Below are 20,719 nucleotides of genomic sequence, written 5' to 3'. Positions count from 1 at the left end.
CATTCGACGAAATATTGCATGTAGCCCCGATGTTATATATCAAGGTCCTTCTGATTTCCAAGTAGATAGATCCCATATATTCTGCAGATGAATGCAGCCAAATAGAACTCAAATAATGATTGATAAGACAGTCATCTCAGAATATCCCATGTAAATGAAGCAATCCTCTTTGGACACTAAGGGCATATTTGGTTTGGGTATCAGTTTTTTCAACACAAGCAAGTATTTTGGAGTGACACAGATGAGTTCAACCTTTATGGAGTATCTAGATCAGCAGTCCGATGATAAATAATTCTCAAATCAATTGAAAAATTCATAATTATGGTTTGTAGAGTAACAGTTTACTCCTGCATTGGACTCTAGGAAGCAAAATGGCCACCAAAGCCACACAGAGTTCCAAAACCATACAAAAATGACACATTGCCATCTACGAAGGCTGGCAATGGGAACAGGAAGTTGGCATGCTGTTCGTTTATGTCGTCCTTTGTTTCTGATAACAAATACCAACATAAAGTCAGCGCCTCAAGAGGAGCCAATTGTTGACTTTTGAAGGGATTTTTAAGATGAAGATAGTTTTAGCAGGAGTGGGACCTTTAATTCTCAGACCCATTCCTGCATGGATCGCTTGCAGTACAGTATGTGGCGCTGTGTATCCTTTCTCTTGAATCGGAACACGGTGTAAAGCAGCACCATCATGCACAGGGCCAGGACGCAGGGGATGGCGATGGCCACCGCTTTCTCTGCTCCACCACTGCTCTCCAACTTGAGTACGATATCAACGTCATCATTGTCATATTGTGGTGGTTCGTCTTCCTGTGTAGGGCTCCAGTCCCAGTCGGGGTCGGCAGGTAAGCCGTCGCAGCCCATAAAATCACGCAGGATAGACCTTGGGTAGCCTGACTCCACTCTCAGCCTCTGGTTGTTGAACTTCCAATACTCCTTCCCCTTGTAGAAGTATGTGTATCCTTAGGAGAAAAGTAAGACAGCTCATATTGAACACTGAATTCATATTGAATACTATGCATACTGAAAAACATAACTATGTGTTTGTTCTTTGTTGAAAATAATACATTTTAAGTCTAATGGCATTAAAACTCAAGTAAATTATTTGTTACTAGTAATACATATATAATGTTCATGGTACTCCAAGTTCCAAGAGTACTCCAAGAGTGTCATCATATTATCAGGTCTGAAAATGCATGGTATAAAAACAAAGACACCATTGCCATATAACTGCCTGTACCTGTGCCATTCCAAATAAAATAAAACATAGGTATGAATTGTGTTTGAAGGTCCCATCTGGCACTGTAGGTTCAATTATGAAGAAGTACAGCAGATGTTATAAACCTAAATTCTGCCTAGAACTGGCTGTCCCTCAAATACTCAGCATGAACAAAGAGATTTGTGAGAGAAGCCACAGAGAGGCCAATTATCACAGTGAAGGAGCTCAGAGATCACCAGATCCATAAGACACATGTGTGGACTTGCACAGAGATCATAGTTCAGAGAAACTGCTTCTCTTCTGCCAGTCAACACGGTGTCCTCCAGAATGAACCAATTACTTAAACCCTGAAACTCTAGAGGGATTTTAAGATGGAAAGAGTTGTAAAGCATTTCTACAGTCTAGTGGCTCAACAAAATATTTATATGTGGTGATGATATACAGTGCCGTAACTGTACAGTACAGTAATGTATTGGAACAGTAAAGACAAAATTGCTCTGTTGGCTGTGGAGTCAAGACATTTACAAATATGCTTAAAAGATGAATATGAAACAAATCTACAGAATGTCACATTTTATTATTGGGTGATTCAAGACATATATGTTTCACCAGCTAAGTTCAGCACTTTTAGAGTTTCATCCCTCTATCTGATGTGAGCATAAGTATTGGAACAGTTGCCTCACAGGTCTTTCTAAGTGATCAGCTGTGTCCTGTTGCATTAATTCTTCAGATATTAAAAGCAGGGAATGTGTCGTATCAGTTATATCCATTACTTCTGGATTCTGAATCTTGCATTCGATGATGACACACAGAAACCAGGATGAAGACGAGGGAGCTGACTTTGAGAGAAAAGCAAGCAATTTGGATGCTAAAAGTAAAGAGGAAGTCAATTATAGCTATAGCAAAAACAAAAGGCATGGAGAAATCAAGAGTTTGGAAACCACCAGCGACACCAGCAACCAACAATGACCTGATCGGCTGAGAAAACAACAGTAGTTGATGATAGACAAATCATAAAAGCTGTGAAAATGAATCCTAAAAGACGTGTCTGTAAAATCACCAACAACTTCCAGAAAGCTGGGGTGATGCTCTGACAATTTACTGTCCTCAGCAGACTTTGACACAGAATTACAGATGCTACACAGCAAGAAGCAAACCTCTGACCGGCACCAAAAATAGAAAGGCAAGATTAGAGTTTGCAAAAAAGCAAAAATGTGGAGAAAAAAAGGGAACTGCAAGGATCCCAAGCATACAGCCTCATCTGTAAGACATCGTGGAGGTGGTGTCATGGCATGGGCATGCATGGCTGCCTCTGGAACAGGCCCTCTCAATTTTACTGATGACTTAATGTATGATGACAGTAGCAGAATAAATTTGGAAGGGTAGAAAACCATCTTGCCTACAATATTAAAAAAATGCCAGCAGATTCATTGGGAAGTGCTTCATGTTACATCAGGACAATGGCCCAAAACACCCTGCCAGTTCAGTCAAGGAATTTATAAGGGCAAAGAAATGGAAAAAGTCTTAGATTTCCCAAGTCAATCTCCAGATTTAAATCTGATTGAACATGAATTTCAGCAGCTGAAGAGGAGAGTAAAGGCAGAAACTCCCCAAAACCAGCAACAATTGGAATTGGCTGCATTAAAGACTGGGAAAAGTATTTCAAAGGATGAGACCAAGAGTCTGGTGATGTCTATGGGTCACAGACTCACTGCTGTGATTGTGCACAAGGGATCTGCAACTAAATAATAGCTTTTAATCTTTTATATCTTCCCTATGTTCAACTGTCCCAATACTTATGCTCACATCAATGATTGGGATGAACTCTAAAAGTGCTGTTCTTTTTATTTGGTAAAACATATATGTGTTGAAACGGCTAATAATAAAATGTGAAATTCTTTTGTTTTGTCTCATATTCATCTTTTAATCATATTTGACTCGACAGCCAATAGAGCAATTGTGTCTTCACTGTTCCAATACTTGTGGATGGCACTGTATATACACTTATATGGATAAAAGTAATAGGATACCTGATTAGAGACATCTAATGACATCACATTCTAAACACATAATATTTAATATAAAGTTGGTTCTCTCGTTGCAGCTATAAGAGCTTCCACTCTTCTGGAAACTCTTTCCACAAGATTTTGGAGTGTTTCTGTGAGATTATGTACCTTGCTTTGTGCACTGGGGCACAGTCATGCTGGAATAGAAAAGGCCTTTTTTACAATTTTTAGAAAAAGCCTTTTTACAATTTTTACGTTAATAGACTATATTTTATTGTGTACATAAAATGCAAGCATATTGAATTTATTGTAATAATAATAATAAAACCTATATAAAAAGTCACAACTCAATGTGTCTGAGCATATGTGCAAACCACCAGGCCATGGCACCAATAAAATGCTATTATAGCAATAATTAATTGTGAGTTCCAGTACTGTGAAACTCAATGGCTATATTTCAAAACTATTGTACGATTTGTAATATGACCGAATTGGTTTGGGGGATCATTTCAATGTCTCACCATTTTCTTTGTCCACAAAGGCTCCCTGTGGAGAGTCTGGGATGCCTTTCCACACAGTAATAGGTTTTGGATATCCAGGGTCCATGATTCTCATATCCTCATTGTACCTCCAGTATCTGTAATAGTAGACAGAGACAGAAAAAACGGTCTCAGACACTATGGAACAGTCAAGTGAAGGCGGTGTCTACTGGGTCCCTATAAAGCTCACCTGTCCCCTTTGAAGAAGTAGGTTTTGGCCACGTCTTCCCACCAAACAGCTGTTTCAATGCTCTGTGTGGGCATTCCACTGCCAAAAAGAGAAATATCCTGAGGATATGTGGGCTGTAGAGTTGTATCCTTAAACACCCAGAACCGGTTGCCTTCAGAAATGCAGAGAAAAAGAAAAGATTGCCTTTAGTGTTTAAACTGCATGAATATTCTTCTTCTTCTTCAAGTAATAATAATAGTATTATTATTTATTATTGATTGTAATAATAATGAACCCGAAGATAAATATGGCTGTTTTTCACACCTGTAGATTGTTTGCTTCTTAGTTCTATTTTTTGTTATTGTTTTTTTTTTTTTTTTTTCAGTCACATGTGAGTAAAACTGTCCTCTACACCGGGTTATGTCCCTCATAGCATCATTCATCGAGAAGTTGGCTCCACAGGTTTATTGTCAATGTAGCCATCATTCATGATATCCAGATTCACATCAACACAACAGTTTAAGATGAACCATGTTAACTAATGTGCTCATCCACAGAATCATACACTGCTGCTTTTTACATAACAAATTTCCCATTATGAATGATAATACAGCTTGGTTCATTGGCCCACTGGGTCAGAATGCTTTCTCAACACATCCAAATTGCTCCAGAGTTTGTGTTTAATCTGAAAACATGCCAGTTTCTGAAGCTTACTCCAAACAAACCAAGTGTGAAAATGCCTGAGCTCTTACCTTCACATATTCATTACTATATTTAGCCTGTAAGATTTAAAAGTTGGAGGAAAAAACATCTTACCTTTGAAGAAGACAAACTTCCCCTCGCTGTTTTCATAGACAGCATCGATCTTGGGAGGCAGACCTCTCCAGAAGTAGCTAATTTGCATCGGGTATCCAGGCACCACAGAATTATCTCGCACCCTCCAGAACCACTGATCCTAATGAGAGTGTACTGGTGTTAGGAAACAGACAATTTACGCTTCTCTACTTCTCAGTGAAGCTGTTCATTATTCATACCTTGAAGACGAACAGCTCCTGTCGTAGGATTGCCAAAGTGTTGAAACCTCCATCACAGATGTTGGGTTTGGAGTTGGGGTGGGCTGGTTTTGACTTCTGCGGAGGGCGATGAGGGCGACCCTGTCGGTCATGCTTTCGAGGGTCAGCTGGTAGGTGCAGACGAGGAGGCGTAGCGGTCGTAAGCAATCTTGTAGGCTGAGGATTTTTGTCTGGAGGACCTGCAGAATGAATACAAAATTCAAATCACAAGAGTGTCAAATAATGAAAAAATCTTTTAAAGATGTATTTGAAAGCACATGTGCCAAGTTCAAATAAATGAATGTACACTTTGTATTCCATGTGGTTGTGTAAAACATTTATTCCATGTTCAAGAAATGTACCGGCTTCTGAAAAATGTCATGAGATAAATGTAATAGCATATTTTCCTCACTTCTTCAATGCATGTGAGTGGTTCATTGGTTCATTGTTAGTTCAGTTCAGATTAAATACCAGATATAACTTAACAGATATAACATTTGATTTTAATAATGTATTAGTAAATGTTGAAATTAACATTAAGACTAAAAAAATGCTTTAGAAGTATTTTCACTGTTAGTTCATGTTAAATAATGTTAACAAATGGAACATTATTCTAAAATGTTACTAATATTTATAAAAAAAATAAAAATTTCAAGGTAAAAAGTTTACTTTTTTTACAACTATTATAAATTATTCATTTATAAATATATAAATTATTAGTTATTATTATAATAAATTTATTATTAATGAAATAACCATAAAAATCAGGTAACTTTTCTTGTCATAAAAGGTAAACATGATATTTGATATTATGAAAAGCTTTTTGATCTTGACACAGTCATGAGGGTCTGCAGGGGTATTCATTCATTCAATTTATTTGCCATGTTTATTGCACCAAATGAATATGTTTTGGCAATTATTTCAGTTATTTCCCAAATAAAAATAATAAGAGATTATGCCAAACTGCATACAGTTTTCTTTTCAAGAATTAAGAAAAAAAAAATAATAAATTGAATTTTTATTGTGTTTTTGAATAAAAACAGATCATCATTACCACTTATTAAACAAGAATACATTTGTTTTTCTTACACATGAAATCGTTAAAAGTTTAGTTGCAAATTAAAGGTGCAATAGAATGCATTGATACAAAATTGTTCTCTGATATCTACATAGAAGGTATGTGGCTTAGGTAAGGGCAAACATTCTACAGAAACGGTTTTACATGTGCATTTACAACCCTAGGATTTCTCCTTAGAAAGAATGTCTGTTATTACCTTATTTGGAAGGGTCATGAATAATAATGTTGAGCTCTGCTCTGATTGGCTGTTTCACAGTGCTGCTCAATGTTGAGCTCTGCTCTGATTGGCTGTTTCACAGTACAGCTCATTTCAGTAACTCACAGGAAACAAAAGGGAAAATATCAATACTTTCTCTAGCAGTTATATCGTTTGGTAAATATACTGTAAATAAAATGCAGGTATCAGGGAGCCACTATTAATATGCTGGGCATTGAAACTGCTTTCAAATGCACAATCCCTTTTTTGTTTCACTTTCGCTTTCGAGATTCGCGATTGCACAAACTCTGTTTATACTATGTTTATACTACTACAGTACTTGCCACACATTATACAAGATCAGATGCTTGTCAGTGGTGCTCAGGATCTGTAAATCATTCGCCATCATCCTCAGTCATCTCTCCTTTCTCTGTTTATGTGGTAAGTGAAATCTTATGTCCTGTAATGTAACAGGCTACTGGCAACTAACCATGTCCATTTAGTGGCTTATTTTATTAGAACGCATTATTTGCTTTCCATGCCTTTCTGAATACAGACACCAACCCATCCCTGCACTTCACTTCCCCTGACCAGCCTGGAACATAACATTTATTTCCATGATCTGCCATTTTCGCTTGTTTCTTCACAATACCTGCAGAACTTCTGATGATTCGGTTGTGTAGGTTCAGCTGGCCTAGAACATGTGCGGGTATATGAAAATGTTGGGGGCATAACTATTAGTGATCCTGACTGTTACGTCACAGTCGGTGTTATATTCTGATTCACCTATTTTTCAGTGGTCTTTTGCATTCACAAGGTTTACATAAGAAGGAGGAAACAATGGTGTTTGAGGCTCATGGTATGTCATTTCCATGTACAGAACTGTTATTATTCAACAATGACAAGGTAAATACAGTTTTCCATTCTTTGGCACCTTTAAAACAAGTACATTATAAAGTTTTATTGTGTTGCTATGCAGTTGTTAGAATGTTCTGGGGGTTTGCTGTGGTGTTGCGAGGTCGTTCTGGTTGAAATGCAGTTTGCTTACTGGCAAAATAAGTCAAATAAACCCACCACCATGTTTCTATAATAACCTGGTCAATATGATATGGCTTAGCCGTATTGTTGTCCATTTTATTCAAATCCTTAACCGTAAGTTTGATCAGTGTTACTGTAAACAGATATGGGCAAGCCAATGGATTATGGGACCAGAGGTTTAAACGCACCATATATTTTCTGGATGCCCTGTAGATCATCATGAGGCAGTTTAAAGCTCTCGGTGTCCATATACTGATAGAATGGAGCCATTATAGCTGTAGGGTCATTAGAATGCTCCAGTCCCAAAGCATGACCAAGCTCATGGACCGCCACAAGGAACAGGTCATTACCTAAGGAGTATAGAAACAACAGTGAAGATATAAAATACAAGTGAAAATACACACACAAGATTTGCTTTGTTTTTTGCTGTGCTTGTACTCTTATCTTGAGAAGCATCTGGCATTATGACTCACCACTCATGTGCCTGATCTGAGAGTCATCTTAATGTTGTAATGTTCATGTGTACAGTGTGTGGGCATGACAGAAACAGTAGCTTTGGAAACAGAATGCAAAACAAATCCCACATTGCATTGTATTATACAACAATATAACTGGAAATATCTTCCATGCTGACCTAATGATGAATGAAAATGTCATGCAAGCTGTCCTTCTCAGTAAAGGTATTGTATTAAATGTGCACCTAATTCAAACATTAAGGTACATTTGTCAAAAGGCTATTTAAGTGTACTTATAAAGACACGATTTTAACAAGTGTATGTTGTCTTTTCAAACTAAAAGTTTTAAAGTATATTTTAAATCACTTTTAATTATATTTTTTTGTTCTAATTTGAAGTTACATTAATTTTAACTATAGGGTGTTATTTGATGTAACATTCAAAGATAATGTCACATTTTATTATTAACAGTTTCAACACATATGTTTTACCAAATAAAAAGAACAGCACTTTTAGAGTTCATCCCAATCATTGACGTGAGCATAAGTATTGGGACAGTTGAACATAGGGCAGATATAAAAGATTAAAAGCTATTATTTAGTTGCAGTCTGTGACCCATAGACATCACCAGACTCTTGGTCTCATCCTTTGAAATGCTTTTCCCAGCATTTAATGCAGCCAATTCCAATTGTTGCTTGTTTTGGGGAGTTTCTGCCTTTACTCTCCTCTCCAGCTGGTGAAATTCATGTTCAATCAGATTTAAATCTGAAGATTGACTTGGGCAATCTAAGACTTTCCATTTCTTTGCCCTTATAAATTCCTTGACTGAACTGGCAGGGTGTTTTGGGGTCATTGTCCTGATGCAATATGAAGCACTTCCCAATCAATCTGGTGGCATTTTCTTGAATATTGGTAAGCAAGATGGTTTTGTACCCTTCCAAATTCATTCTGTTACTGTCATCATACATTAAGTCATCAGTACAGTTGAGAGGGCCTGTTCCAGAGGCAGCCATGCATGCCCATGCCATGACAACACCTCCACCATGCTTTACAGATGAGGCTGTATGCTTGGGATCCTTGCAGTTCCCTTTTTTTCTCCACATTTTTGCTTTCCCATCACTTAGATAAAGGTTCATCTTTGTCTCATCGGTCCATAAACACAGTTCCAAAACTCCTCTGGCCCACCTTTGGGCTTTTTTGCAAACTCTAATCTTGTCTTTCTATTTTTGGTGCCGGTCAGAGGTTTGCATCTTGCTGTGTAGCATCTGTAATTCTGTGTCAAAGTCTCCTGAGGACAGTAGATTGTCAGAGCATCACCCCAGCTTTCTGGAGGTTGTTGGTCATATTACAGACACATCTTTTAGGGTTAATTTTCACAGATTTTATGATTTGTCTGTCATCAACTACAGTTGTTTTCTCAGCCGATCAGGTCGTTGTTGGTTGCTGGTGTCGCTGGTGGTTTCCAAACTCTTGATTTCTCCATGCCCTTTGTTTTTGTTAGAGCTCTAACTGACTCCCTCTTTTCTTTTAGCATCCAAATTGCTTGCTTTTCTCTCAAAGTCAGCTCCCTCATCTTCATCCTGGTTTGTGTGTGTCTTCATCAAATGCAAGATTCAGAATGCAGAAGTAATGGATATAACTGATAAGACACATTCCCTGCTTTTAATATATGAAGATTTAATGCAACAGGACACAGCTGATCACTTAGAAAGACCTGTGAGGCAACTGTTCCAATACTTATGCTCACATCAGATAGAGGGATGAAACTCTAAAAGTACTGAACTTCTTAGCTGGTAAAACATCTATGTCTTGAATCACCCAATAATAAAATGTGACATTCTGTAGTTTTGTCTCATATTCATCTTTTAATCATATTTGTAAATGTCTTGACTCCACAGCCAACAGAGAAATTTTGTCTTTACTGTTCCAATACTTTTGGAGGGCACTGTATATCGCTACAAATGTGTAATTACAAACATGCCATAAATTAAGAAGTTACATTAAAGCATATTTTTAGTTTATACATTAAATGCTTGTTGGTACATTCAGAATTGTACTTATTTCAAAGACAAAATAATATTATTTCTGTAAATTGTGCCATAGGTGATTCAAACCACATTTCTGATTCTGAACATGTCCAAATTTGGGTTTTGTTCCTCACATACAGCTATATATGTTTCAAAGCATATAGCATATAGCACAGGAGTAATAGGACTATTGGGTAACACTTTATTTTAAGGTGTCCTTGTTACACGTTACATGTACTTACTATTATAATAACAATAAATTGTGCATAATTACTTGCAAGTATTCGTAAGCCAAATCCTAACCCTAACCATATAGTAAGTACATATAGTCAAATGATATTACTCAGTACCTAAATGTATAATTTATAATGTTTAATTAAATATATAATGTATGATGTATAATACACTGTAAAAAGGACACCTTAAAATAAAGTGCATTGTTATGTTGCTTTTATACTAAATTTTTGGAGCTTTATACAATCTGATCTGGTAACAGTGAGTGAAGTGAATTGGAAGCATTCACTTCTAAATGACCTGTTAAAAATAATCTCCTAATTGCTGTTTATTTTATAACATGTTGATGCCAGTCAGGCTTAACGTAAAGAAAGGAAACCACACAGTGTTTGGTCCATATAGACTGTGGTGACTCTAATGAAGCCTGAAACCACGGGAAGCTATTATGCCATGCACGTGTAACATCAGAGACGGCAGCTAAACAAACAGCTGAGGGTCCTGAGTGCAGGCGACAGTAAAAATGCCAGTAGCAAATGTAGTCACAGCCATTAATTACTGTCTCAGCCGAGACATTTTGTGAAAGGAGATGAGCATCTTAAAAGCTCTCTGCATCCAGTCGGCCCAGGTAATTAAAGCTGAGTGCCTCTAAGTGCGGCTCACAGTGAAGAGACGGATCTGATTACCTTTCATTTAATGGGTGCAACCATAACGCAAATACTATATATCAAACAAAGCTGACACCTGACATGCACACAAACATCAAAATGTGCACACAAAACATATTCAGAGAAGAATCCCCTTTGTGACCAATGACAGCATTGATTATTTGCATTTGTTTAGAACCTGATCAGCGTCATTACTGGCTGTTAAGTATTATTCATGATACCTAATGCATTAACTAATGTTAACAAATAGAACTTCATTGCAGAGTGTTAACAAATGGCACACATTTAGTGGCTGCTGGTTAAAGAATACGGTGTTGAGTATGCACTTAAATAACACACACAGATGGATTTCAGCCGTCGTTCATGGAAGATGCAGAAGATGACATCTGACAGACTTTATTGGGAGTATGCAATTTCACCAACACAATCTAGAATGGGCTCTTAATTGTTAGAAATGTGACATGTCTGTAGTGCAGTGAATGAAAACAGGGCGAAGAAAACATTTTTACAGATATCCTGTTAGAACAGATTTGACCAAATCTAACATTTAAGTATATTTCAATCATGATAATTCTTTGAATAGTTGAATAATTTAGCATGCAAATGAATATGAAAATGTTAATGTATTTGGTCTTGGCGGACTAGATAAAATGCATACATAAATCCCGTAGCAGAACCAGACAGGTGGAGCTGGGGGAGGTGGGGGATTCAGAGGACCCGCTGCAGAACCAGGTTACAGCGAACAACTGAATCAGTGTTTAACCAATGTTGTGCAAGCAAACTTACTGGCTGCAGAATCAGCAAAGGGCCAATCAGCTTGTGCCATGTAGTAAATGATGTTATCACTAGAATATTGCATGTAAAGGATCTATAAGTTCTGAGTTTCAGGACTGAAAGTTATTTATACACTACCATTCAAATGTTTACCTCATGAAATGCATTAATGCATCAACTAATGTTAACACAAAACATCACTGTAAAGTGTTAACACATGACATATACAGTAGCACTAATGTCTCCAGCACATTTAGTGGCTAAAGAATACGTTGTTGAGTTTGTACTTATACCACACACAGGTGGTACAGTGGTTTAGTGAATTCTCCCCTAAGTACTGTATTTACAAAGCTTCAAACAGCACAGTTTGTTAAAACACTTATTTCAGCAAGTAAATTATAGCACTAATTACTTTACAAGTGAGTCTTGTTTTGCAGAATTGCTGTTAGCTTTAGCTATATAACATTGTAATTTATTTTTCAGTGGTGCTTGTGAAAGTCTCTAGAAGTCATTAATGATTTAGCTGCTCTGTCACTTTCACATTCCTGCTGACACAGCAACTTCATTTGTTTGTTAATTGTTGAAATTGAAAATGTGGCCTAACCTGCCGTTCTCTCACCATCATGGTTTGGGTTGCCCAGTGTCCAGGGTTCATCTGAGTCAAAGTGCGTGTCGCCCCCTATGCCCGGTCCTGGGAAATAAGCGTGTGCCAGGAAGCCTCCTTCTCCATCAAAAGGAGAGCTGTCACCATGGAAACCAGAGGCGAAGATGATGGTGATGTCTACGTCACGTTTGCCGCTCTCCAGAGCGCTGTAGGGCACGGCCTCAAAGCGTAGTGGCGTGACACCTTGCCATACGTCAAACGCCCTGCGAATGGCCTCATGCGTTTCTCGTGCTCCCACTTTAGGAGTGACATTTTTAATGCTGAAAACAAAACAAAGAGAAAAAACTTACTAGTAAATATAAACACCAAACCATGGCAAAGTCCAATATATGGTTTGATTCAGGCTTGCTTTTGGTTCGTATTGCCCTTCAGTGCTTTAAAGCTCTGTACTTCAGGGCTTACACGCCCCATACCAGACAATAAAGACAATAACTATGAGACAGATCTTTGTGCTGGTGAACTTATTTTAAGGTGGTTTCCAGTAAAGAAGAAGAAGAATTTATACACTTAATAGCTAACTGTTACACTCTACTCATTATTTTTGGTCAATTGCTTTTGTGGGGATTGTTCATCAAAAAAGTTTAATTCTGTCATCTTTTTTTTTTTTTTTTTTTCAATGTTGGAACATCATGAATCTAAGAGATATTTTAACATGTGATTTACAATTTATACACTGTAAAAAGTCCAACTTAAATTTGGTCAAACAAAATGTTCAAGTTTGAGAAAACTGTCTAAGGTAGAAAAAGTTGAAATTACATAAATTAGTTTGATCACTGATCCATAACTGTATTTGTTTTTGATTGTCAGTTATTGTTTTCTTCTTCAATTTCAGAATATGTCACTTATTTTAGCGCAGAGATAACTCTACAACCTTAGACATTTGCTTGAATAATAGACACATTTAAATTGTGTTGTGTAAAGTCTGCCAAAATAATGTTTTATATCAGTAATGCACAATATTCATATTCAGTTTCAAATACAAGCTTATTTGTATCACTTACTTTTGAGTTTATAAAGCTTATTGTGCTATATTCACTTAAAAACTCAGACCAAAGCTGATTGCCTTATGTATTATTTTATTAACATATGATTTTTTTCCCAGTGTTCTTGTTTAATCATATTATCAAAGACCTCATTTTTTAATATTTGTATTTGCTAAAACAATGTATTTTTATTATGTATTTCACGTTAATTTGTCTTACTAAGTGCTTTCCATTAGCATAATGTTGTGTAAAGTGTAATGTAGCCGTTTCTTCTGGTACCAGGCAGAGTTTGTCTCTGTTAGAGTGTCTGTAGAATCTTCAGCAATTCTTTGTTTCATATATGCTATAAATGGTGTGTTTTGAGTTTGTGTTCTCCACATTTAATCAGATATTAACATCAAAACCTTCACTATGATTGAAATCCAGCACTATCAAATGTCATAGTAAAAACCCTTACTATTACGATGTGTTAATATCACAGAAAAGAGGGAGCATTTTAATTTCAACTGCACCAACTGCCCTTAGACTGGCATCTCTGCTGAATTTCCCACATTGAAGTCTTTATCTTCCTCTAACAGACTGAGAGGCCCTGAAAATCTCAGCTGACTTTTCTCTATAGAGGCCAGTCACTCACTGCCAAGCCTGTCTTCATTTACATTCCATTTGCATAGGTGGCCCGTCAATTAAAAAAAGCAGGATTTGAATAAATCATTTCCGTTATCGCCCGCTGTAACGGGAAAGTCTAAATTGAGGTGAGAGAACACTCCATTTCCTCCTAGCCCTTTAGAAGGTAATCTTCAGGGAATTCAAATATGTTTCTTGACGGTTAAAGAGTGAATGCTGGAGGTTATTATATGCTTGACTGTGTCTTCATTGCAGTGCAGTATATAGGATAGTGGACAATTTTAGCCACGTCCATCTTTTACAACCTACCAGGGTTTAGTTTATCAATATTCAGTGCAATTCATCTAAGATTTAAACATCAGAGGCCAGTTTTTACACAAGATGTCAGATGATATGTAAACAGGAAGTGGCATCAACCAAAGTTAAGAATAAGCCGTGGTCACACTAGACATTTAAGCATGAAAAATGTATTTGTACACTGCAGCTATGACATCACGCTGTGCAGAGTCTTTTTCAAAACATAAATTAAACACATAACTAATGATTCCAAAATGTAAAACAATCCTTTAGAACGCAGTGAAATGTGAACGTTCTTCACATGAGCTTGCATTTACGTTCTCCCACAATCAATCGCATGCATATGAATGGAAGTCAATGGAGTGTGGTGTGACTGCCTCTTTAACCTTAACTTGTCTTAAAGTTACAGTCCACATTAAATATTTCCCTGCCACTGATGTAATGTTTGGTAGGTGGCGTAGTACACATCTTCTGAATCCCTGGATCAAAACAGGGCAAAGCAGAAGCAGAAGCAAGCGATATATCAGATAAAGTGATCATCCAACATTAAATAGCATATAAATTAAAACTGCCTAACACTACCAAATTAAATGTACTCCATCTATGTTTTATCCTTGTTCTGAATCCAATCCAGACATATAGTCATTGAGCAAAATGTGATTGTCTCAGCTTTTTGTTTAAAATGTTGCTTTTTAAATGAAACTTACCCTAGCTAAAATATTTTATTATTATTATTTTGTAAGCAGAGCCACTGTTCTTTTTACATATTCGTGTTCAGACATTCATAAAGCTAAATATTTTGGGGGCCACAAAAAATTTGTACAAAGGTTACATGCTGGCGGTTACTGGCAACTTAAAAAAAAAAAAAAAAAAAAAACGCTGGTGGGGAAAGAGTTAAGTGATTCTTGAGTAAATTATTCTGGAAATTATATATGTTAAAACATACACATTTAAGTAACACTGTCCATGCATATTTAATAATAATTTAAATTACATTTTGATTGTTACATTTATTTTCCAAAATATCATTATGAAAAATAAATAAAAACAATCACGTCAAATTGGTATACTATGCCATTAAGACAACTCTACCTTTAAGACAACTTATTTAAAGCTCCATTATAAATTTCGAGTATTTCATTTCACAGTCTGTCTGTTAATTTCTGTGCTGTATTTATAGATCAGATTGTTAAATCATTAACACTGACAGAGGCATCATGTCTCTCTCTAACCTGTATGTGATGTGCATGCGTTGCCACTTCTGTCCAGTTAGTGCATAGCGCTTCTTCCTGCGGGATCCAGATGTGCTGCCAAGCAGGTCTGGTACCCCACATCTGGGTTTCTTCATCCAGCTAGAGGAGAAAAAAAGAGCAAAGGGAGGAGACGTGAGGTCATTTCTGACCTTCATCACATTAAAAACTAGGTAAGGCATAACTATAAAAGTGTTTGAATGGATTTAAATATAACTGCTTCTGTGTTCATTTATCAGAATACTCATTAGATTTTACAATAAATCAGTGTTCTTGTGTTTACTCTGTTGTGTGTGTGTGTGTGTGTGTGTATTGCTGAAATACTTGAAGTCATTGGATAACAGTTCTGGGGATAACTGAAAAATATAAAAAAAATACGCACAAAAACATATATCACAGACATTCAACGCCGAATTATAGTAATCAAAATCACAGTATCCTTAATTAACGTGAAAAATTTATTTTGAAACCCGCTGTTCTATTTTACAGCAAGTTACATAATTTCATCATTACAGCTTATGTTAATTAGCATTTACTAACCCGCTAACACAAGATGTTTAGATAAAAGATCATGTATTTATTTATATCACTGAATGTGAAAATCAATGCCTCATCTTAACGTCATCAAAAAACCAAAACATGAAGACACAAACAGAATAAAAAACTGTTTAAAGGCAGAATAAAATGAACTGTAAGGTCAAGCAGAGAGTGCTCATGCTTCATAACACAGAGCAGTCCTCTTTGAATAACATACACAGGCAGTGGAAAATGGCTTATGGTGTCCAAGCTAAACATCAGATACCAGGGTTGAAACATTCAGTCCAAAGAAAAGGTGATTCATTTGAATCAAACATGAAATTCTTTAATTGACGTCTCGTTTCTAGGAAACTGTGTCATTTGTGTCCCAATTTTGTGCACATTATTTACCACTGATATAATTACCGTGGAAAATAGATAATGGACTTGTCATATTGTTTGATAGAGCTTATGTTTTATTGAAATTTTGGAAAACTTGCCAATTTGTATGTCCTTGTTCATCACCATTACAGTTTAATGGGTCACATTAAAAAAAATGCTGCAATTAAAATAACATGTTTTCATTCATGTTGCATACTATCACAGGGAGTGACATCTAGGGTTTTTTTTTTAACTAAATGTCATTATGTACATGTCATAATGCATATCGTTATGTGAACTCATGTGGTGTGAAGATAAGACCATTTGTAGCCATTTTTGGATTGACCTTCATCTTAGTAAATCAACCCTGCAACTTTTGGAATGTAACAGGATCAAATAGCTTTTGCACAAAACATGTCACAATAAAAGTACAATTGGCATTTTGCAATGCCATTTTCATACACAAACAGTTTTATGAGAATGGGCCTGATATATTGTATTCAGTATATGCAGTATATATGTGCATTTTATGTGAGACTTTACTGTATGTATGTGTGCTTAGGAGTACTTACTCTATTGTCTCCTTGTCTAGGCTCCCTGTGATGTTTAGTCCATACTTGTGCTGCATGGCAGCAATAGCAGAATGCATGGTTTGGGCTGATCGCAGGACAGCCATGTTAGGTTGTGTCTTGTGGAGGTAGCCATACCTCTGTAACCACACCTGCAAAAGACAGAAAAAACATGTCCTCAGCTAAACCCCAAGGCTCAGCTGTAGCCTGAACAACAACAAAAAAGAATAAGAAGCTAAACATGCCTTCGCAAGGCTTGGAAAGGAGCCTACATGTTTACAGGATACAGGATTTCAATATAACCTGGTTCTCAGATGGTTTTGTTCTCAAGCCGAGATTGTATATTGGACATTGAATGGTAACCCAGCATGATACCAAAATTGTTTGCATACAAAAGGAGCAAAAATGTCTATAGAATCAAATGTTGCAATTGATTAACATGAACCCAGCTCAACAGCATATGCAAATAACTCACATGATCATAGTTTATAAAGAATATTAACAATATTGCATGCATAAACAGCAGCAGAAGTGTGATTCACCATGCAAACACATAGGACAAAAATTGGGCTAAATATTATATTTGTATTAACCATATCCTTGTATCTAAAAGGTCTGCACATGTAGTGTACTTCAAACGTTAAAAAATATGCACTTAAACTATTGTATAAAAAATATATAATATAATATTAATTAAATAAAAGGCCAAGTGTTCTTAAAGAGATGACTATGTTCATGACTATGATTTTTGTTACAATTAAATTTAATATATTATAAACTTGGGGAATGGGGAAGTCGTGGCCTAATGGTTAGAGAGTCGGACTTGTAATCCAAAGGTTGCGGGTTCGAGTCTCGGGCCGGCAGGGATTGTAGGTGTGGGGAGTGAATGCCCAGCGCTCTCTCCACCCTCAATACCACGAATGAGGTGCCCTTGAGCAAGGCACCGAACCCCCAACTGCTCCCCGGGCACCGCAGCATAAATGACTGCCCACTGCTCCGGGTGTGTGTTCACTGCTGTGTGTGTGCATGTTGGATGGGTTAAATGCAGAGCACAAATTCCGAGTATAGGTCGCCATACTTGGCTGAATGTCACTTCACTTCAACTTCATAATTACAAATGTGTAATTACAAATATATTTAAATACATGACATATGGTTTCAGTAGAAATGACAATAAAGTTTATTTTAGTTTACCATAAATACAGTATAGTCATATGAAGATGATAGATGTAATTATGAAATTGCTTATGAAGATGTACTTAAGTCCTTCCATAAGTGGGTCAAAACCCACTTAAATTCAATTAAATTAATTTAAAATAAATTTACCTTTTTGTTTAATCATAAATAATGCAATTAGGTGTAATAGAACATTCACACTCACATCAGTTCTCACAAGTATTCTAAAGTAATATGTACTATTTTTATAAGTATGCTGGAGTATCTTTTTCACGAGGGTGCAAAATGACTGATGAATGTATGGCAAAGTACTGCAAAGTCTGAAAAAAAACACATGGTAACCACAAAGGAAAACCACAGTTTTACTAAACCAACCATAGTTTAACCATGGTATTTGTAGAAAAACTGTGGTTATACATGATATGCTAGACTTTAACTACAACAGCTAGACTTTAACTACAGCAAAACCATGGTTAATTTTCGTAAGGGATGTCGCATGATATTTAACATCAACAAGATTTATAAAGTGTCTTGCCTTTCAACATGAGTCGTGTTTATTAATGGATGGAATTCTTTTTCAGCACAGTTAAAGTTTTATCATCAGTTTTAACATGTATCACACTGACCTTCCAGAGATGCTAGTTTTGCTAGCCTCAGGATTTAAATGGCTGAATTCATTAAGTGTACTACTTTCACCATATTGCAGGAATAGTAGGCTAAGGGTAGCATTTTAGTATACAGTCCTGAATTCAGCAAAAGGCATTCCTAGAGAGCGCTAAATGTGAGCATTTAGAACATTTGATGAACTCTCTTTGTTGTTGCAGTGAACTGTAATGGCCTGTTGTAATGCGTCCTATGAGAGCTGTGATTTGAGAAGAGTGGTATTCTGAAGGTGCATGTTAAGATCATTTCATTCCAAACAACATTATGCTGGAAAGAGCTTTTAAGATAATGTACTTGAGGTCAAACATACTTTGAAACAATCCATAAACAAAAAGCAAACTAAACGTTTTAGTGCTCTGCCGCCACATAAATCATATGTAAATGTATGACATACAGTATAAATATACATGCATATAAAAGAAAAAACATTTATTTCCATATTAGTGTTGTACATGTATCTTGTAAAAAGACATTAGGTTGTATTCTGTAGTATATCTATGCAGGCTTAGTTCTCCTTATGAGAAAGCAAAATCGGATGAGAGCCAAATTGATTCTCTAGCACTAATCAGACCCTGCGTCTCTAAATGATGTTTTATTAACAAAGTTCGGGAGGAGCAGTTTTCCAGCATCCCTCCGCTACCCCTTCTCTGCACTTACAACTATTCCTGTCCTAACCTGTAGGGGGGGCACTCTGGGTTCGGGCCAAAATTCCGAGCTCGGAGCCCTCCCCTCGGACAGCACGCCAAATACGCATAAACTTTATTCTATTTATTATATGTAAGTGTGAAATCGTGAACCAACACAAGGGCTGATTACTAATTTATATGAAGAAAACACAGATGTGCTATAGAGCCGCAGGGGTCTGGCATGGCAGGGTGTAACCATGGTGATAAAGAGTCATAGATAGAAGCAACTTTGTCATCCTCCGGGTGTTGTAATCACTCTCTTGTGAAGCTATAAATACAGAACTCAGCCAAACTGACACGCATTAAAAATGTCAATGAAAAATATCTGCCACATTGATATACTCAATGCGTGTCGATTAAATCTTTGCGGGTAAACACACAGGCACTCTCACACTCATGTGTATGCATAAATAAAGCAATGCGATGAAAAACAGGCTTAACAGGTGAAAAATGGAGCATCTAGCAAACATGATTGCATAATTAACATCTTCTCTGAGGTCCAACAGTGTTCCAGAATCCCCAATCAAAGGAATTTCATCTAAATGAGCCAATTGATCTCTCCAAGATTTTTTTTTTTTTTCAGTCTTTTCTCAAGCATAATTATTTATTGACCCAACCAAGCAAAGAAAGATCAAAAGAAAAAGAAAGCAATACACAAAAATTACAGTCTAGTTCAAATTGTATGAAATACAATGTATTCTACCAAATGTAGTTTATTGTGCTGGTTTTTAAGCAGCCATTGTTCCAGTCTTTAGTGTCACATGTTTGTTCAGAAATCCTTCTAATTTGCTACTTAAGAAACATTTCTTATTATTATCAGTGTTGATCTTACAGACCCCAAACTTTTGAATGACAGTCTATAACTTCTTAAACATAACATACTGTAACATCACTTGATATAACCATATTTTGCTTAATGTTTGATTCTGTATCTTACTAAATGTCTCTGATTGTCCAAATGTATTATGAAAAACACTATTTATTCTGGGTGACTGTATGATTTTGTTTTACAATTTTTGGTAACACTTTAGTAGAAGGACCAGTTGACATTATTAAGTAGTTGCTTATTATTTATTATTTGTGGGGAAGTCGTGGCCTAATGGTTAGAGAGTCAGACTCGTAATCCAAAGGTTGCGAGTTCGAGTCTCGGGCCGGCAGGAATTGTAGGTGGGGGGAGTGAATGTCCAGCGCTCTCTCCACCACGAGCAAGGCACCGAACCCCCAACTGCTCCCCGGACGCCGCAGCATAAATGGCTGCCTACTGCTCCGGGTGTGGGTTCACAGTGTGTGTGTGTTCACTGCTGTGTGTGTGCACATTGGATGGGTTAAATGCAGAGCACGAATTCCGAGTATGGGTCACCATACTTGGCAGTATGTCACTTCACTTCATTAGCATGCCTATTAATTACATGTTGGCTGTTTGTTAGTGCTTATAAAGCACATATTCTGCATGAC

The 20,719-nt window shown here is 36.7% G+C and overlaps 1 protein-coding gene across 1 annotated transcript in view; it reads right to left on the bottom strand.

Annotated features, from left to right (window-relative positions):
- Positions 1-600: 600 nt before the first annotated feature.
- The window catches only part of LOC306881640 (matrix metalloproteinase-16-like), a gene marked incomplete at its 3' end in the record, with an annotated part of 35,886 nt that continues 15,767 nt past the window's right edge, over positions 601-20,719 (bottom strand). The window contains exons 2-10 of the mRNA XM_079435818.1: positions 16,743-16,891; positions 15,256-15,375; positions 12,075-12,379; positions 7,489-7,650; positions 4,971-5,188; positions 4,753-4,891; positions 3,958-4,108; positions 3,750-3,865; positions 601-965 (exon numbers count right to left, since the gene is read on the bottom strand). Of these exons, the coding sequence (XP_079291944.1) occupies positions 601-965; positions 3,750-3,865; positions 3,958-4,108; positions 4,753-4,891; positions 4,971-5,188; positions 7,489-7,650; positions 12,075-12,379; positions 15,256-15,375; positions 16,743-16,891 (1,725 nt within the window). The remainder of the gene's footprint in view (positions 966-3,749; positions 3,866-3,957; positions 4,109-4,752; positions 4,892-4,970; positions 5,189-7,488; positions 7,651-12,074; positions 12,380-15,255; positions 15,376-16,742; positions 16,892-20,719) is intronic.

The sequence above is a fragment of the Barbus barbus genome (assembly GCF_936440315.1).
Source record: "Barbus barbus genome assembly, chromosome: 15".
NCBI classification, from domain to species: Eukaryota; Metazoa; Chordata; class Actinopteri; order Cypriniformes; family Cyprinidae; genus Barbus; species Barbus barbus.
Note: the sequence above shows the minus strand (reverse complement) of the source record. Positions and strands in the feature narration are given on the sequence as shown.